Source organism: Phyllostomus hastatus, unplaced genomic scaffold (genome assembly GCF_019186645.2).
Source record: "Phyllostomus hastatus isolate PE091 unplaced genomic scaffold, TTU_PhHast_1.1 phas_contig_86, whole genome shotgun sequence".
NCBI classification, from domain to species: domain Eukaryota; kingdom Metazoa; phylum Chordata; class Mammalia; order Chiroptera; family Phyllostomidae; genus Phyllostomus; species Phyllostomus hastatus.
The window spans coordinates 39,078,874-39,100,417 of NW_025333977.1; the positions used below are offsets into that span (position 1 = coordinate 39,078,874).

The 21,544-nt window shown below is 36.0% G+C and overlaps 1 protein-coding gene across 6 annotated transcripts in view; it reads right to left on the reverse strand.

Annotated features, from left to right (window-relative positions):
- FGF12 (fibroblast growth factor 12) overlaps positions 1–21,544 on the reverse strand; it is a 503,977-nt gene that overhangs the window by 12,845 nt on the left and 469,588 nt on the right. For all 6 annotated transcript variants that reach the window (XM_045851677.1, XM_045851679.1, XM_045851676.1 and 3 more), the window contains one exon: positions 8,835–9,033. In XM_045851677.1, coding sequence (XP_045707633.1) covers positions 8,835–9,033 — 199 coding nt within the window. The remainder of the gene's footprint in view (positions 1–8,834; positions 9,034–21,544) is intronic.

Here is a 21,544-nt window from a genome sequence, read left to right on the forward strand (position 1 = left end):
CATGGGTTGTTCATATAAGTTCTTTGGCTTCTCCATTTCTTATACTATTCTTAACCTCCTCCGTCTATTTTGTGCCTACCAATTATGCTCTCTATTCCCTGTACCTTTTCCCCCATTCTCCCTCCTTCCCCTCCCCACTGATAATGGTAACCTTAACAGGCATACTCCCAAAGTGTTAGTGACTATCCAATGATACTCTGGCTATGGAAACATGTTGAAAATAACAATGAGCCATGCAAATAAATATGAGGTAATACACCTGCTACTAATTACTACTTTTATATTACTTCTGGCTTCTTGCAAATCACTTAAAACTTGACAGTTCTGGCAGTTATGGGGCAAGCCAGGTGTAAATGGTTGAGTCAGGTGTAAATGCAACACCGCTCTGCAATGGAGAGCTGGAAACCATGTGTGGAGGGCAATCCTTGTTGAGAAACTTTGTTTTCCAAATGGAGACATTTTATCTCCAGTTTGTAATAAAGTCCATAAGAGATATTCTATAAAGAACTCCCATCCCGTATTAATTTTCATAAGAAAAGTAATAAAATTTGACTAATTTTTCAATTATCACCAATACAATGAAATTTTCCTTGGCCCTCTGTAATTTTCAAGAAGTGGAAAGGCTAGATTGCTCTCCCAGTTAATGTACCATTAAAGATACTTAATTGTCTTAATAGCAGATCATGGAAGGGTGGGCAATTAACATGAAGCAAATTTCACACCTTAATTGATGTCACATGGAATCCTTTTGGAACTGTAGGAGAATTTTAAGTGCTGGTCAGAAGCTACATATTGTCAAAAAAAAATCTACCCAGTATGCTGCAAATATTTATTATAAAGAATTAGGAGACAATGTGAACAGAAAAATCTGTCTTCGTTTAGGAAGAGATCAGAAGCAATATTTGTGTGTAAGAGAGAGAGATGGTAGAAGGAGGTGTGGAGAAGTGGGAGGGCTTACGAGAGACTGAAGCCAAAGGCAGGAAATAGCTGCTTCGAAGGAGTTACAATGGTTCGGGGCCAGAAGACTCACAGGCTGGCAGAGAGCCCAAACTCAAAAGATGGAGGAGAGGTGTTTGCACCTATTTATTATCGTCTTTTCTGTAATTAAAGCAATCAGTGGCATCGGCGGTAATTTTTACTCCATCTTTCTGTTTCTGTCATTTAGTATGGTTGGGCCCAAAAAGAGATTTTGGAAAACAAACCATATAGTTATCTTTCTAGTTAATTGAAACAAAAATATCAAAATCAGTTTGCCATTGGTGTCCTTCCAACTGGAGCTTTATCTCAGGACTCCTGATTTGTTCTGTTATTTTTTCCCTCCAAATTCAATTTTCATTGTTTCTCATTCCTTAGTCAAAGTCACCTCTTACAGCATTTGTCCAGTACATAGCACAGTAATGCAATGTCCAATTTCCAAGGGAAAATAAAAGGTACTTTTCACTGATCTGGCAGATGTTAGAAATCCAACTTTCTTATAATGTCTAATCTTCATACTATTCCTAGTAAACAGATGGAATTTACTATTATTATATACATATTACATGTTTTATTGATCTATTGATTTTAGAAGGAGAGGAAGGGAGAGAGTGAAACATCGATGTGAGAGAGAAACATCCACCAGCTGCCTCCCATCTGTGCCCCAGCTGGGGACGGAACCCACAACCTAGTCCAAGTTCACAGAGCAGCACTCCAGTCGATCGAGCTATGCGGCCAGGGCAAGGAATTTGTTGTTGACCTTACTTTCAGAGGTTACTGAGGTTAAAGAAAGTAGATTATTTTCTCAAATTTATTAAGAAAATCAAAGGCAAAACTTTTATCAGAAGAATTAGACATTTACTTCTCCATGATTAATTCATTTCTATTAGGTTGCACTTTCTCAGTGATCAATTTAGTAAAATAATGGGTATTATCTCTAATAATTCCAAATGGTAATTTAACCAGCACTAACAGGCACCCATCTTATTAGGGGTTATGTGAAAATGTAACATGTTTAGTATATTTAATTTTATGGTATCAGAGTATCAATTTATAGTATAGTAAATTAGGCTAAACCCAATATATTGATCATAATAATTTAATATTTGCCAATGCCCAGATTTGACCAAAGTGTGCCTAGAAACAACAAATTCAGTTGAGAACACTGAGTCTCAAACCTCGTTGCCATTAGAATCACTTGAACAATTTTTTAAACCTGTTGATTCCTAGGTCATAAATAAGTAAAACAGACACTTTGGGCGTTTGTTCTGAGAATCTGTAGCATTTACAAACTCTCCAGATGGCTCTGATACAGCAGTTTGGGAAGCCCTGACCCACCTCATGCTATTGGGACTTCCATCAGTTGCCGTGTGTGTGTGTGTGTGTGTGTGTGTGTGTGTGTGTGTGTTAGTGCTGTCTTTCCACCAAAAAATAAATGGGTGAAAAGGGGTAAATATTCTTTTATTTCAGGTTTAATAACTTCTGTACCAATGGCTCTTACTAATATTTACTAATTTTATTTTGGAAACCTACTTTTTTCCTCCAGAATTAAGTTCTTGATGCTTAAATCTTTAGAAAGTGCACACATTCTTTTCAAAGGGAAGAAACTGGATTCTGAATACCAGCCACTGTGCTGAAGCTAAGTAATGAGCTTCCTGAAGTAGGAAGGAGGCAAAAAGGAGATTTTATCTTGTTCTTTGTGAAAGAGTATTTAGCTGCTGTATCTGAAGCTAAAGGGGGAGGTCACCACCAGGACAATTTAAATATGGGGAGTTACTCATCTGTGGCGTGAACAATACACTAAAAGGGCAAAACTGAGAATTGTGAAGGCTGCAGTGTTGTCTTAAATTCCAGGGGAGGGGACCCATGTAAGTGGAGGTTTAAGTACAATGCACGTAGTAGTGGGTTTAAATATTGAGTCCATCCATCTGTGTGAATAAAATGCTCTTACAACCCCTCATTAACACCTCCTGTGTTCTAAACACAGATGGAGGGTGAAGCTGTGCAGAGAAAGGGGTCGGTGGATAAATACTATATTATCATGCAATCAGTGTGGCACTGAAAGATCCTCACACTGGGAGAGCTTAATTTGGGGAATCCTGACATTCAGAATTATATCATCAGCAAGACTGCAAAAACAGGAGAGCTTTTTGAAATAAAGAAACAAAAACAAAACAAACCTACTCTGGCTGTCCTCCATAAGGGACCAGTTCCCATCACAAAGAAAAGACATTTACTGTCTATAGTACTGATCCTGTTGCTATCAGTACTAGTGCTAAGCTTGTGGGTTTACAAAAATTCCTTCAAAAACTAAAAATAATTGACAGCCTTTCTGGTTAAAGAGCAGTGTAACTTCTTATGAAGTTTTCATTTTCTATTTCTTTTCTAAAAGTATCTTCTAGTTATATGCCTTATATTTGACATATGGAAAAAAGTATTATCAAGAACTCAAACTAAGTATTATAGCTAGAATGTCCCTCATTCTACCTGCCCCTTCAATAAAAGTCATAAACCACCCATTATGGAAATAGCTCATATTCATTCAATAATTCAATAAAGCAAATGTGTTTAGAATCTTGTTATATGTAAATCCTATGCTGGGTTCCGTGAAGGAATATGGTTTTATAATAAAGTGCTTATAAAACCTTATATAAAAAGTGCTTATAAATGACAGAATGTCATTGCCAAAAACTGTAGGAATCATTTGGTCTCAATGCTTCTTTTACAGAGTAGGGAATGAAGCCTGTTAAAATTCATCAAAAAAAGTTGTGTTTCTTAATTCTTTCTTGACTGATTTTACCATGTTGCTCCTATAACTATCTTATCTGATCATCTACCAGTATGAATGTATATCCTCATATACACGCTTACTGCCTCAATTTTGCATGCCATAGAATCAGCTAACTATTCAAGTTGTATCATGGTACAGTATTTCCACTTTGCTCTCTGTAACTTTTTAGAGTGTTTGCACATGCATAAGCTTGCTTCGGATTGAAGGCCAGTACAGTAGAGGGTTCATAGGCTTTGGCACTACGCCTCCTGGATTGCAATCCCAGTTTTGTATTTATCTAGCCTTGTGAACTTGGACAGGTTATTTTAAATATCAGTTTCCTTATCTATAAAATGACAATAAATAACAAAGGGCTGCTATAAGACTTAACTAGATAACATATTTAACCTGCCTAACAAATAGTAGATTGATAAACTGTTACAGAAGTAGTAAGACTAGACATAGTAGCAACAATAATGGTTCCTGGCAGGGAGGAAACAGTTTTCCTAAAAATAATGCCTCAAGTGTACATATCCCTGATAATAATGCTAACCAGTAAACATCATTTAATGATGTAAAATTCTCCTTGGAGAATTATTAGGTATGTTTTATAATTACAATAATGATATCAAAGTATTGATGAGGCATAAGAGTACACACCAATTTCATGTGTATGTAGTAAGTTAAAATATAAATGCATGAAGGTCTCCATGAATCTAAAAATTCAAAATGGATCAAAGACTTAAATGTTAGACTGGAAATTATAAAAATTCCAGAAGAAAACATAGGAAGCAAAATCTTGGACATTGCTCAGAGCGATTTTTTTAATCAGGTATATCTCTTCATGAAAGGGAAACAAGAGAAAAAATAAGTGAATGGGATTCCATCAAACTTAAAAGTTTTTGCTCAGCAAAGGAAATCATTAACAAAATAAAAAGACAACCTACAGAATGGGAGAACATATTCACAGATACATCTGATAAGGGGTTAATATACAACATTTATAAAGAACTTACGAAACTCAACACCAAAAAACAACCCAATTTAAAAATGGGCAAAGAACCAGAATAGACAATTCTCCAAAGAGAACATATACATTGCCAATAAATATATGAAAAGATGTTTAACACCAATAATCATCAGAGAAATGCAAATTAAAACCACAATGAGATATCACTTCACATCTCTCAGAATGGCTATCATCAATAAACCAACAAAAAACAAGTGCTGGCAAGGATGTGAAGAAAGGGAAACCCTTTTGCACTGTTGGTGGGAATGCAGATTGGGGCAGCCACTGTGGAAAGCAGTATGGAGATACCTCAAAAAATTAAAAATGAATCTGCCTTTCGACCCAGTGATCCCACTTCTGGGAATATATCTGAAGGAACCCAAAACACTAATTTGAGAGAAGATAGGCACCCCTATGTTCATTATGGTGTTATTTACAATCACTGAGATATGGAAGTAGCTCAAGTGTCCATCAGTAGATGAGTGAATAAAACAACTTGGTACATATACACAATGGAATACTACATGGCTGTAAAAAAGAAAATTTTACCTTTGCCACAGTATGGCTGGACCTGGAAAACATTATGCTAAGTGAAATAAGCCAGCCAGAGAAAGACAAATACCACATGATTTCATATGTGGCATCTAATGAACAAACTGAACAAGGAAAATGGGGACAGACTCATAGATGGAGAGCAGGATGACAGCTAGTGCAGTAGCGGGGAGTTGAGGGGGTAGAGGGATTGAGCCAAAAGGACAACAAATGACTCATGGCCATGGACAACAGTGTGGCGATTGCTGAAGGGAAGGGGTAAAAGGGTACTAAATGGTAATGGGAAAAACAATACAGTGAAGATAAGAAAAAGGTCTTTTATTTCTAGGAAGCAAGAATATTGAAAATTTAAAAAGAAGATTTGAATTCTGGCTCTGCCATTTAACAGCTGCTCAATTTCAAAAATAATTGCTTTATGTTTCTGTGCTTCCATTTCCACATTTGTAAAACAGGGATAGTACTAGGATTTCCTTGGTAGAAATGGAATGAAAACTGAAAGAGGCAATAATTGAGATATGTGTAGAACAATAATTACAAAACAAGCATGTCTAAAGCTGTTACGTAATACTATTCAAAAGGAGTGAGCCTTGCTCTCTAGGACAAAAGGCAAAGAAATTTCTAGGCAATTAAAAGGTCTTTGATCTGAAACCATGTCAGTTCTTGTTCTCATTTTTGGAAGCAATTCTCCTCACATTCTACATGCTTCACACCTAAGGTTTAGTCCCATGATCCAGAGAGACAAAGAGCCTTGGAAGTAAGTTTAAGCATTAGCAAATCTGATTTAAAATGGAACTTACTTTTTCCTAGAAAAGGAAAGTCATCCTAAGGCATCAGTATGTAAGAAAAATAAAACAGCCAATTAATCAAAAATATCAATGACAACATTAGGAAATCAGAGTTATTCTGAAGTTAAGATGATGACAGGTCAAAGTAGAGGCTTCTAGTTGCCCCATTTTTTCCGAAGTGGCCATTCAGAAAAAAACACTATGCCTTAGTCTTCCCTGCACCTACATATGGCCACCTGACTACACTGTGGTCAGAAGGATGGAGCTATGGTATGATAACTGATGGAGACCATGTTGAAGAGAATATGGGCACAGGCTTTTGCCTCCATCTCCTTCATCCCTTCCTCTGTCCTCTGACTGGAATGAGGGTGCCAGTTGGGTCATGGGGGTCAGGGCAGAGCCAGGGCCGTTGTGTGAGGTTGTGTACCATATACAACACATCAGGGGGAGAGGCACTAAAAGCTGGATGCAGCCAGGATCCCGAACAACAGGAAGGACACAGTCCTAGCCCTGGAGAAATGACACTAGGTTTGGTTTGTGAGAGAATAAAACTTTTGATAATTAAAATGCTCTTCACAGGTTTTTATGTTACATACAGCAAACCTCATTCAACGTACACAACTAGAAATGTCTAGTCATCTCTTCCCACATTTGTGCTGAAATGAGGCAATAAACATAGTGAAAGCAGCTCTAGGAACAAGATCATTATGTACGTTTCTTTCCCAAGTGTGTACGGACCCAGGAGGAAGCCTGGCTAACCAAAGTGCAGTTATGATCAGAGTGGTAGGTTACAGGTGTTTCTTTCTATTTTTTGTCAGTGAGGGGGACAGTATGGAATATATTTGTTATAAAAGGGATGAATAAAACACACAGATATTTTCCTTTTTCCTTTATACTTTTTGTAAGTTGTTAATGAGCATATAATACTTGTATAACAACCAAAAAAAGTCAATTTAAATGCAAAGTTAAAAGGAAAATTTGTCCAAAACATTGTTTTTAGAATCAATATATTTGTCCATGGAAAATATTATCTCTTTCTCAGGCACCCTCTGCCTAACCCGACAAGCTGTACATCACAAGTCTGCCAGAGCATTTTTATTCTCCCTAATCTCCACCTCTCATCTCACATGCTCCAAACCAGGCCTAGGCCTGGGGTACCTAAATCTCAACAGAATTTCCTGCAATGTATAATATATCTTTTGCATTAAACTATTGCTAATAGTACACATTTCGTGTCTCCAAGAATATTATAAAGTTCTCTAGAACAGGTAGTTCTTTGCTTTGTATTACTTATTCATTCATTTGTTTATTCACATGTTCACTACTCATTTGACAACTGATTATTGAATATGTTTGTGATATGCCAGACACTGCACAAGATACAAGGAGATATGAGGAAATAAAGGAAAACTAAAACATGTTCCATTCATTCAAAAACTGAGCTAACTGTGGGTAAGAGGAGATAGAGTAGAGAATGGGTCAATTTAATACAATGGGATAATTTCTAGGGGAGAGAAATGTATGCAATGATAAGGTGACAGAATGCTTAATTCCACTTGAAGGAAGTCAGGGAGACCCTCACAGAAGTACTAATTGCTAAATTACTTCTTTTTTACAAGAAATAATAGGCATTGTCCAGGCAATAAGACCATGGAAATTGAGGGGAGGGAAGGGCAAAGAAAACTGCATGGGGCCCAGATTAGTGAAAAATATTGCAGAAAGGCAAGTTCAGTTTTGTGTGGTTAAAAACACAGAGTGTGGAACAAACGCCTCCATGGAGGTTTGGGCAGAAGCAAATATGAAGGATCTTGTGGCATGACCCATGTGTCTTTGTGATATTTTGGACAGGGCCAAATATCCACTAACCATGTATGAATAACGTGCGTAATGCATTGCAGTGACTGCCTCAATTTTCACATTTCCTCAGACAAGGAGCCTCAATTAATATTTTAGGTAATCAAAATGTGTGACATTTAAAGGAGAAGAGTGTTACGGTGGCACACGTCCAGACCATTGTCACTTTTCAAGCCCATATTGAAAACCTGTCTGAATGCGGTAAATGTGGTCACTCCAATGACACAGTCTCATCCTATTCAGGAAAAATATTGCAAAGTGTGGGTTTCCTCAGCATAAAATTACTTATTCTGCTGTTCAACTTGAGATAAATCACATATTAAATATCACTTAAATATAATTATATTAAATAATGGGGGGAGGAGAAGTTACAGTCTTAAATGAGGATAAAATTTCATACTATAAATAAATATTTATTGATCACAGTGTAGCATACTATTTTTTTCCTCAAAAATACAAAGAAAAATCAATACATTATATTGTTAGATAAGTTCATAAAGATGTAGAGATTAGCATCTACACATATTTCTAAAACTCTTTTGAAAACTTTAAAGCACTAACATAGTATTGCTGGTTTTTAAGGGTGTAGCCTGAGATATTACACTGTTGTGTTCAAAAAAGAAGGATATTTTATTATAAATGGTAACTGCCACTAATTTTCTACTTTCAGGAATTTTGTACCTTTCCATATCCAAGCAGTCTTTTCTAAATACCAAATATCTGTAATATAATTTTCTTTTTAAAAAATATGTATAGGTGCCATTGTGCTTTCTGAATGCTTGTGATGTGTTTCATGCTAAGGAAACTGTACTGAATGAAGGGATAAGAAGAAGAATTGGCATAAACACACTGGTCAGATTCTAAAGAAGAAAAGAAGTTCATTTCTTACCTTCAATAGGTTTTGGTACAAAATGTGATGAGGGCTTGGTTTTCTTCACTCTGTTCCCCTTCATAATTTGACCTTCTTTATTGAGTCCCAGAAACCACGCTCGGCCTGATTCTTGCTGACGGTAGAGTGTGGAAGAATAGATCACATAGTAGTTTTCAAACACAGATTCCTTAAATTTGCATTCTGGAGTGAAAACATCCTGCAGAAAAAAATATAGATATAAAAAAGAGAAAGGATTAAATACAATGAACCTGAAATATAGGTACGCTGTTAAGAATACGTGAGAGGGAATTGCACATAATTTCTTCTAGCTCTTGGTTGTAAAGATGGATCATTCAACATGGAAAAACAAGATTATCTTTCTAAGAAGCTTTTACCCTACAGAACACAACTACAGAGGCTAAAGTCACTCATTGGGTTAATATCAAGACTATGCACAGGTCCAAACTCTGATCCCAGTATGTTTCGTAAGTTTAAGAGACTGGCCATTGTGTATCTGAGTGGCCCTTAGCCTGTAGAATGTATCCCTGGGAATCCAAATCCAAACAACAGCACACACAGGCTCAGCAGATGTTTTTGAAGGGTCGGTCTGTCCTAAATGTACAGCCACTGTTGCTCCTCCTAGCTTTACCTGCCAAGTATATGTTTTCCAACTCAAGTAGCAATGCATGACTTGTCTAACCCTGCATAGTTAATGTAATTAACTTGTCCCATACTTCTGATTTATCTTTTTCCCGTTCTTTGCAGACCCACATTTTCTCCTCACTGTGCTGGCTATAATAACCCTTGGGATAAAATTGAAAGAAATGAAGAAGCACTCATTACATTGTGGTCCTGGTCGCCTCTCTGATTCTCAGAAACAGCAAGCATAGCCCATTTCAAGTCCTCTACAACCTTTGCTTTTGAAAACCTCTTTGACAACAAATTAACACAGCTTGATCTCACATTTCATTAAGGTCACTGCTCAAATGTGACTCCTAGACACCTCTCCAACTACCTCACATAATTTAGCACATTCTCCAGTCTCTTTCTAATCCTTTACTTTGCTTTCTTCTTCATATCACTACCTCACATTATATTATATATGAATCTACTTAAGCTTCTTGATGGTAAGTGCCACATGGTTATATTCTCCTCTTATTCTCAACAGTTATTACAATTTAGAAAAAAACAACTACTCCAACAAAATAATTTGGTGATAAGGTATAAGAGCTGGATCTTTATTCCTGCATATCTTTAATTTGTGTTGAAATTGGGAACTTCTTAGGTTCCCTGTTCCTGTAAATATAAACAATAAATGCTTGTTGAACTAGGCAGTAATAGGCATCCATTTTGACTTAAGCCTTTTATACCTTTACCATTCATATAAAGTAAATAATTCCTTGAAATTAAAGAGCCAATATAAAAAATTGTTATTTTAAAATTAGGGCTTACATATCAAAAAATGGTGATAATATATTATTAAGAAAACAAAATGCAACACATAAATAAGAATGTAATCAGAGAAATCAAACTTAGCTCTTATGTTAGTAATTATGACTAATGATTCTCTCTATGATATGTAAAAATTACTGATTTTCCAAGCATATGCTATCTACAAAGGATCCTCTCAGTTTGATCTTTTTCCTTTTCAAATCAAAACCCAAATCTAAACCCTTTTCAATGTACAAAAGCACCTTTCCTATTTGCTGTGCAATCTTGTTTACTGGGTAATGTATAAGGAAAAATGAATAAACATTGATTATTTTTAAACACAATTTATGTCTAACAACTCCAGAGACAGGTACTTCCTTTAATTATATAACCTTTGAATATCTGGCTGTGAAGCTTCTAGTTTGCTAACTTCATTAACAGCTTTTAGATGCACAGATCTTGAAAGTCTTTGGTTTGCTTTATATAGTATACTGTCAGACATAGTAATACTCGATTCAAGCAAGACAATGATTGTTTTCCATCTTGACAAGAGACAAAGAAAATGCTAAAATATATCATTTCGAATGAAACATTTTTTAAAAGGCTGCATTATTTTTACTAGAACAAGTCTAATTTTATAACTTAAAAGTACAGATACAGAAATCTTTATATACTATCTAGATAATTTTTAAAGGTTTTATTCATTCATTTTTACAGAGAAGGGAAGAGAGGGAGAAAGAGAGGGAGAGAAACATCAACATGTTGTTGCCTCTCATGTGGCCCCCTCTCGGGACGTGTCCCGCAACCCAGGCATGTGCCTTGACTGGGAATTGAACCAGTGACCCTTTGGTTTGCAGCCTGCACTCAATCCACTGAACTATACCAGCCAGGGCTCTAGATAATTTTTACTAGAAAATTAGCTGATTTGTCTAATAGTAAAGTTTCTTTGTTAACATATTCTTTCCAGTATCTTACAAAGCAACCAAGTAAATTTATGTCATCATAAATGATAAAAACTGTGGTATATAGGAAACACAATTGTGGAAGTAGATAGACAGATTCAAATCCATGATTTTAAAACTTGGAAACTTTTTCAATTCCTCTGGATCTCAGTGTCATCTGTGAATTAAGGCTAATGATACCCTCACTATAAGTTTATGATTAGTAAATAAGACAATAAAGGCATGCTTAACATAGTATCTGACATATTACTCACCTTCTTTACTTCTAGTTATAATCTTCAGATGATATCTGATAAGAGAAAAAATTATCCTGAGCAGTAGGTTGAGAAAAGTTACTTTATTTGTGGAATCCAAGTAATCTATCCTGAGTTTCTCTTCCTTGTAAAAGCTAATCAAGACTACCTTACTTAAGGTTAATTTGGTCCTCTATATAGAAAGCACATGAATAAACCTGACCATTTCTCTTTTTCTGGTAGAGGATGTTTTTGACACAGGTTTAACATAGACAAGGAAACAGTGAAATCGTTAAAGATTTCCCTTCCTTTGGATTAGTCATCAATTAAAATGGAGAGTGCAGCCAAAAGATCAAGGGAAGGCTGAGACTCAGAAGGGCAGCAATGTAAGAGTTAGAGATCACCCAGACCAAAGAGGTGTCATTAAAGATCAAGGCTAAGATCTTCCGCACCCTTATATTCCAAATTATTATGTACAGATGTGAAAGTTGGACAGTGTAGAAGGCTGGTAGGAAAAATAAAATGATTCATTTGAGATGTGGTGCTGGAGGAGAGCTCTACAGATACCCTGGACTTCCAGAAAGATGAACAAGTGGGTCCTGGAGCAAATCAAGGCTGAAACATTGCTGGAAGCATAGATGACAAAACTAATTCTGTCTTACTTTGCACATACCACGAGAAGGCAGGGTTCTTTGGAAAAGATAATGCTGGGAAAAACATCAGGCAGCAAGGAAAGAGGAAGGCTGATTATGAGATGGACTGGCTCCATAAAGGAAGTCATAGGCCCAAGTTTACAGAAGCTGAGAAGGGCTGCTGAGAACAGGATATTGTGGAGATCACTCATTCATAGGGTTGCTAGGAGTTGGAGCAAAGTCAGTGGCACTGACACACACATTTTTGACATGAATCTGAGAAGCAATGTAATTTTCAGGTTCTTAACACCTCCTAATAAGGCACAATATCACAGAGCCGTTGGACTTAGCCTCTCGCCAGAAGTCTACAAGTATAGCAGTTGGGTGGGAATAGGAAGTAAGAGGCCCTTGGGTGAAGGGATATATCATATTACAATTCACTGTTATCATCAAAATTATTTCCAAGAATCTGAATGTTCTGGAGACAGAGAGCAATTATTGGAGAAACTGTGAAATTCTCCACTAAAATCATCATTGGTTCTTATGATGTGAGCATGTGCATGGTATGTCACCAAATGCCCACTATGACTGAGTTTGAAAACCAAGGCAACTACACCAAATACCCCATGCACATTCATGAAGGAGCATGTGAGCCTCTGGTGCCTCAGTCTGTCTTCCTTTCTGTGTGGATAAGAATGAAAGTGGGGGGTATTTTCAAATTCCCACACTTTAATTTAAACTTCATAATATGTTCCACAAATTATTTTGAATATTCTAAAGAGCCCCAGAAATGATCAACTGAGGTTGGAAATGTGGGGGGTTTTTTACATGAAGTTTTCCTATTTTTAAAACTCTATGTTTCAACATCCTTGAAGGCAGAATAACTGGTATCATGCATAACCTCCTAATGTAAACAACACTTGCAATAGTTTCCTGGCACTTGCCCACTAGAATTACAGGGTTTTGATCTTCAAGAGAAAGAAAATATATGAGGTAGGTACCACATGAACTCTGGCTTCCTGCAAGTGGCTCTTTTTAACCCTGGAATGGAAGGGTGATGCTGAGTATAGCACCTTAATTTTTCTTGAACTGAGGAGGCAGAAATTGAGGTTTGGAGCTATAAAGGGCCTTGGATATGTGGATGAAGGTTCCAGAGAAAAGGAACCTGGTGGAATGTGTGGGGGAGGACTCAATAGGAATTCCCAAAGACCCTGGGCTTATCTATAGACCGCACGTGTTCAAGACAAGAGTCCTCAAAGCCTAGCATAGAACAGCTACTGCAGATGGAGAGCTGAAGGAAGATACCAGAGACTGTGCAGCACTGGGAAATGAGGAACTTCTAGACAAACCAGGAAGGAGACACCTTAATAAGCACATTGGACATTCACTGAAAACCTCAGAAAAACAGATTAACGGTCATACCTAGCTAAGGTCCTTCCACCCCCAGCCCCAGGGCTAAAGACATCAGAAAAATAGTCAAGGCCTAACACCTCTGCCTCCAACACACATACTCACGCAAACATACACATACAACATGATAAGATAAGAGGATCTACTAGTTATTAATTTAAATGCCAAAACATACTCTTTGTCAGAGAATAAAATAATACATTCTACAACATATCATATCAATGTGTAACATAAGATAAAGATCACAAAACATGGATATAAGCAAAGCAATATAAGCAGTCAATACAAAGATCAAAAGATGACTCAGGTTTAGAGTTAATAGCTCCTATAAATATGTAACAGGACTTAAAGAAAAATGAAAGACATAATTGGTAATCAAATAGAAACTAGCAGCAGGAATGGAAATAATAAAAAGAACCAAATGGAAATTTTAGAACTGGAAAGGACAACATTTAAGGGGGAAAATGTTGGATGTACTTGGTGCCATAAGTAGATACTGGCCAATGAAGGCATGAATGAACCTGAAGACAGACTGAGTGAAAGTACCCAGGCTAAAATACACAGATAAATAAAGATTTCAAAAAACACACAAAGAAGCAGGCTCAACCAGTTCACAATATTAAGCACTCTAACATACATGGAAGAAAAGGAAATAAAATAAAGGTGAAAAAATGAATAACTAATGGTTAAAATTTATCAAATATGGTAAAAATAAAAAGTCCTACAGATCCAGATTGAATAAGTTCAGCAAACTCCAGGAAGGATAAAAACACCAAAACTATACTCAGGCAAATTGAAACCAAACTGCTGAGAAATAAAGATAAAGAAAAAAATTAAAGTGAAGCAGAGAAGAAAAAAAGACACATCTAACACATAAGCATTGGAGGCTGGGAGACAAGAGAATGAAGTCATTAAAGTGATAAAATAAAAAGCTGATTGAACCCATGATTTTATACCCAGTGCATATATCCTTCAAAGCTGGTAAGATAAAGTAAAAGTATTTTCAGATAAACAAAATGAGTGAATTTATTTCTAGCAGACTTGCATTATAATAAATGCTAAAATATGTTATTTGGGCTGAAGGGAAATGATACCAGATGGAAAACTAGGTTATACAGGAAAGGATAAACAGCACTGAGAATCATAAATATGTTCACAAATGTAAAAGCACATACTTTTTCTTCTTTTAATTTTAAAGCAAAAAATAATAACATTGCAATGACAGTTATAATGCAAAACAAAAACATATGTACTGGGTTGGCCAAAAAGTTCATATGGTTTCTTCCATAAAATGAAAAACCGCATTTTTTCATTTTCACCAATAACTGTATGGATTTGGATATTTTGAGTATGCAAAGGGTGCTGCTAAACATCTTCCCATGCATAAGACAGCCCTACAGCAAAGAATTATTTGGCCAAAATGTCAATAGTACCAAGAAACTCCACAAACCACTTTTGACATGTTTAATCAGTCACAGCACCTTCTTCATACACTGCACAAATCTTTTTTTGTGTTTCAGTTGTTTTTACCTTTCTTGAAATCATAAAGCATAATATGCCAAAAATTTTGCATGTCTTTTTCCATCTTCAATATTAAAATGGCTGCACAAAAGTTTGCTGATTTTGCTAAGTTTATAAAATGCATGCTAATATGACAACTGTCACAATACCATCTAACAAAATTGTTTTGAATGAAGTTAGAGACAACTAAGGATTACTAGAGCCATTGTACAGAAAAAACTAGAACTTTTTGGCCAACCCAATATATACATATATATACACACACACATATACATATATATACACCATATATACATACACACACATCTGTAGTGTGTGTGTGTGTGTATACATACACGTGCCTTTGAAGAAAGGGCAGGGTGTTAATTAAAATATATCATTTAAGTTTCTTATACTGTATGTGAAGTCTGTTAGTATTATTTCTAAGTACACTGTCTAAAGTAAAAATCCCCATTGTGCTTTTAGAACAAAGCTATAAACACTCCAATTAAAAGGTGGAACCTGTCAGACTGAACAAAAATGCAAAACTTTGTTTATAAGTGATAGCCTTAAGTCTCACAGAGGTTGAAAGTAAAAGTGTGGAAAAGATATAAGCAAGCCAATAGTAAGTGTAGGAAAGTAGACATGTCTATATTAATAACAGACAGATGATCCTTTAAGACAAGGAGTATTATCAGAGGTGCAAAGAAACATTTCATAAGGATTAAAGATTGGTGCGTCAGGACCTAGACATAAGTATCCCACATGTGTGCGCGCCTCACAACAGTGCTTCATAGTACATGAGGCAAAAAGTGACAGAACCACACAAATGCAATGAATATGTCCACAATGATAATGAGAGATTTTGATATTCTTCTCTCAACAACTGTTAGGACACATAGCAAACTTAGTAAAGATGTAAAAAATCTGAGTGCTATCAAACAACTTGACCTAATTAAAATTTTATAACACCACACCAAACAATAAAGGAGTCTTTTTTGTTTTAACAAATACTGAACATTTACTAAGATAAATTCGGGTCCATGTTAAGAGTCAAAAGACTGATATCTTACACAGTATGTTCATTGGCAGCAACAAAATTAAAGTAGAAATTAATAGATGTTAAATATCTTAAAAATCCTTGAATATTTAAGGTTAACACCAGACCTATGGAAAACCCATAGGACAAGGAAGAAGGCATAAAGGGTAGTACCACTAGTTCTAACTGGACAATAATTATACAAAAAAATATCAAAATTTGTGGGATGCTGCTAGAACATTGCTATTAGGAATTAGGTTTATTCATCTTACAAAGCACATACCCTGTGACCTGCTTCTGGGAATCTGATTTGCAGATATGGTAGCATACGTACAAAAGGGAGTACATTCAACATTATATTCACGGTAGATATGTAATATCTAACTACTGAAAACAATGAAATGTCCTTCATTAGGGGATTGATTAAGAAAGTCCAGCATGTCCACGCAATGAAATATTATACAGCTGCTGAAAATAATAAAGCAGCTCATTGTGAATTGCTATGGAAAAATCTCCCAGATACACTGTTAAATAAAGGAAGTAGTCTGTGTGCATTTGTACATACCACTATTTGTATTAAATATACACATGCATAATGCAAGCATAAAAGTATTTGTTCACAACATGCTACCATTTGTGTTAAATATATGCACATACACACAAACAGTTATTTTTAAAATTATTTTAGAAAGTCTCTTGAAGAACACACAAGGAGTTGACAGTAGTGTTTGCTTTCTGCGAAGAGATCAGGATGGCTGGAGAATAAAGCTGTAAGAAATAAAGTTACTTTTCTCTATGCATGTATTACTGCTTCAAACAGTAAATTAAATTAAAGGGAAAATCCTCTTGGTCAAGTAAAATTAATCTACTAGCTAAATGTGGCTGCAGACATCTAATACAGTGTACAGCTGCAAGAACAGTTCTACACTAAATGTGATAAATCTTAGACTCTGAAATGGGAATTTACTTCCACAGGCACACATGACAAGCAAAAGCCTCATGACTATGAGAATAAGATCCCTTGAGTCCATATAAAAGAATGGTACTTTCTGTGAAGAATTACTGAGGGAAGAAATCAACGAGACCCTCATTATTTAAACAACTGCAAATGGACTAGTTGAGTGAAGGAGGGAATGAAAATAAATCTTATTACTTCACTTGCCCCATCGCTCATGTCCTGGTAATGAGACCACCAGAATAAACTTGGTACTCAGTACTTAGAAAATTATCATCATCTATGTCGTGGGACTCTCCCTGTTTCATTTTCAGTCTTTCCATGATTTGGATCAATCCCCAAATCCAGGGGACCCAAAACATCTTGCCCATTACTATCTGAATTTCCAGTCAAAGCTGGCATAAACATAAAACACGGTGGGCTTTCCAGACAGTGATGACATTTCACCTGTGAAAGTGCCATTAAGGGCTTTTATTGGGGGTAATATGTCACTGAAGGCACGCTATCATGCCATCTCTTTTGTCACCGAGGAGAAACAAACCCAGCATTTGTTTGTGGTGCTTGCTCATTGGGTTCAAATTACACTTTCATTTAAACATCTTCCTGGCAGGGATTCCAATGCTCAGTGACTGAAACCTTTCTCAGCGAGGAGCTCTTGTAATGGTCAATGAATGAGAAATGAAGGCCGGGATGCACCATGACTACAGAACACCAGTGATACAGGATGGCTGTGAAGTTGCTGTGAAGTATAACAGACATTGCAGATCCTTTTATTAATCTGAAACAAATGAAAAATTTAAAGAAAAACAAAGCAGAATAACTCTGGTAGCCTGCAGGTACCCAGTGGGTGTGAGTAGACCAAGACCTGACTTTATATCCCTAGCAGAGCTATAAAACCACCTCTCACAGGTGTGCTCTGCTTCTTCTCAATCAAGCCTGCATGTTCTGTCTCACCAGACACTTTTATTTCAATGGCTGAAAGAGTAAACTGCTAGACAAACAGTCCTGATAGAAGTAAAAAGCTCGAATTGTGGTTTTTTTTTAAATCTGCTGCAAATCTTCTTGCTATGATGATGAATAATTCACCACTCAAGAGGGATGCAGAGAGAGGGGCCTAGTTTACTTTATGAATGTCTCTGAAGATTACTGAATACAATTTACCTCTATCATGTTTTGAATGTGCTATCATTCAGACCAAGACATGACAAGGACACTTATTTGATTTTATAAAAGCAAATGAAGGCCATGTGTTCTGTCCTTTTGATGCACATAGAAGCCTGGGAGCACATATTTAGCCTGAACCTGCATTTTACAAAGAAATCAAGGTCTCCAGGGGGGTAAATTGTCATAATCAACATCATGCCACTAGATATTATGTGCATTTGCAAATATAACTTTACTAAGTACAACTTATTTGAAATCAGGGTCTCTCAGTTATTTCCCCTTTGCCCATGTGTAGCACCTGGCAACTGGTAGCTTCTCTAGAAAGTTTGTGAATGAGTGGATGAGTGGATGAGTGGATGAATACAGCCTATTCCAAATGGCCAGAATAGTTTGATGAGACAGCCCTTGGAAGGTTTCATCAATGCGAGTAGAGAAATCTTCCAGAGCTAACCTTCCATTGAAACAACATGGAAATAAAATTCAGAATCCAGCTACTTACATTCTCTTATTCTGTTTGTTTTATAATTGAGACTTAAAAGTTACAGCTAATAGTCAACAAATTCATTGCCTAAAGACAATATCATTTATTCTTTTAGAAAATACTTGTATATGAAAAAGAGAGGGAGAAACATTTTTAAATAAACAGAAGTATACATTTTTTGAAGGAGCCTATAATACACTAATGAACAGAGATATAAATCCACATTCTTTTCACATTCTATGTTAGCTTACAAAAGATAGAGATTTCATGGAAAGTGTCTATTAGAGATGTTATTCCTTTCTTGAATTGACAAGTAATTACATAGAAATTCAAATACATTTAACTTGATAAAAGCCACTAACATGTATTAAGCAAAGCAAACACATGGGAAGGATATAGGTGGAATGCTAATGATTCTTTTTGATGTTAATTCTTTCTAAACTACATGTGCATCATTTAAGAGTAAACCCATTCTTTTCTTTCTTTCTTTTTTAATCATTGTTCAAGTACAGTTTTCTGCCTCTTACTCCCATTCCAGCCCACCCACCCATCCCTCCCCACCTCCCTCCCATTACCCACCCCCCCAGTTTTTGTCCATGCGTCCTTCATATTTGTTCCTGTAAATCCTTCCCATTCTCCCCTGAAACTCCCTCCCCTCTCCCCTCTGGTCACCATCAGCCTGTCCTCCATTTCAGTGCCTTTGACTATATTTTGCTTGTTTCTTTGTTTCGTTGTTTAGGTTCCTATTAAAGGTGAGATCATATGGTATTTGTCTTTCACTGCTTGGCTTTTGATGTACTGTAAAATGTTGCAGTTCCTCTTCTGGCCTTTGTCTATATACCTCCAGTTCTTTCATAAAGCCTTGTATAAAATGTTGTTTAATACTTAGTGAAGTGTACCTAACTTTTTTTCCTGCACATCTTAACCTGATTAGTAAGAAGGCTATACTTCCTTTGTATATAAAAATGTATTCTATTAAAGTCATGTTCAGGAAATGTCAAATGAATAAAGGATTTTATTTTTAGATCACTGACTACACAAAAACCATCAATCCAATTTCTCTTAAATTTTATTTTGTGGAATACCATTTTATCTGAAAGGGAAATAATTTGTATTCATTTCCTATTTTGATTTTTCTGCACCTATGTAAAAAAGAGAAGAAAACAAAAGAAAAAATTCGGTTGAATTTTTTAAAAATAATTAAAAAGCCATTGCCTAACATGAGTCATATCTCCTTTTCTGTTAACCTCAAATTTTCTTAACCTGTCTACAGCTTTAGTTTCAAAGTTGCACCTCCATAGATATAGAGTACCAAAGGAATGGGGGTGAGGGAATGGGTGGAAAAAATAAATAAAATATTCATATTTATTGATAGGCAAAATGCCAATAAAAGCACAATAAAATATTTTAAAATGTTGACAATGAAAATGAAAAAAAAAGGTTAGAAGATGAATTAGCATGGATCAGACTGTTTTCACGGGTCAGAAAAAAACAAAGTCTGAGGTTCAATTTTTGTTAAGCAGCTAGTATTTGCCTTTGGTTTCCCCTGAAGTGTGTCAAAGATGCTCAACGAGAGTTTTTGCTCTTTGGAGATACTGGTAATTTGCAAATTAGTGTTTTAATTTTTTTTCTACTTAATAGAAGTCTGCAATATTAGAGATGAAACTGAAAAGAAACTGGAAGTTTTCTAAACCATTTTATGAAAGGGACCCAGCACTGGAAGCCAACCTCAAAGCTGCTGCTGTTCTCTTCACTGGAAGCAAAGTGGCAAAGTGTCACAGCATCTTACCAATTTAGCTTGTATTCAGCCTGAATAGAATCTGACCATTTTCCCTAATGGAATCAGCATGAAAATTTCTAGCACTTGACTTTTGAAAAGCTGTATTTAAAACAATTGTGTGGGAGAGCAGAACAATATGTGAACGAGCTATCATGCTTGTTGAAAACTAGACAAGTTTTCGTTTCTGACATATACAGTCTTTATTTGAGCAAGGGCAAAAATGCACATAGTACAACTTTTAAAACAATTTCTCATAAACAGGTCAAGAAAAATGTAAGTATATGTTCGCTGTATTTTCAAGGTCGGTGTATATTTTATATGAAAATAAGCTATAGATGGGCCAGCCAAAGTAGGTGGAGCAAGGGAAGGTTAATGTGAGGTTGACAAAAGAGCATATTTGGTATTTAATTCCCAGATATTCAGTGAAGTGATTATATAATCCATATATTCTTTCCTTAAACATTTAAATTTTATATGTGCTCTAATCGGTTAATGATACAGAAATTAATAGACAGTCCTTGTAGTCAGAGTTCAAAATGTTGTGAGACATACAATCAAGTAATAAAATGTTGAGTAAGGATCAAGGTGAAGATCTTCCTGGAAGAGGCTGTACTTGACCCTTGAGTAATGCATTGGAACATAGGAGGTAGAGAATGAAGGAGAGGAAGGGAAGGGAAGGAACTATTTTATTAATTTCATAATCAATTTATATAATATTCTAATATTCAATATTTATGTGATTCTCTGAATGAAATCTAAGGTTCAAAGAGTCACTAATGAGATAGCCTTACCTAAAAGATGGTTGAATGGAATGAATTCTAGGATAGCACCTCCATATCTATGCTTCATAAGACCTAATGCATTTAGGAGAATACTATTCTGGCCTTTCCTAAAATTACTATGGGCTTAAAGACTGAAACTGTGTACCTGTTTATCTTTCAACTTTAAGTTGTTTTCCAGAGGTGGTACTTAACCTCCAATTAGAGAATGCTACCACTAGGTGGAGCGGTGGTGACTTGGTTGGAATAGGCTTTGGTCTTGGTGTGACTGGGAAAGAGAGGTTATGCACCCCAATGTTCATAGCAGAACAATTTACAATAGTCAAGTGCTGGAAGCAACCTAGGTGCCCATCAGTAAATGA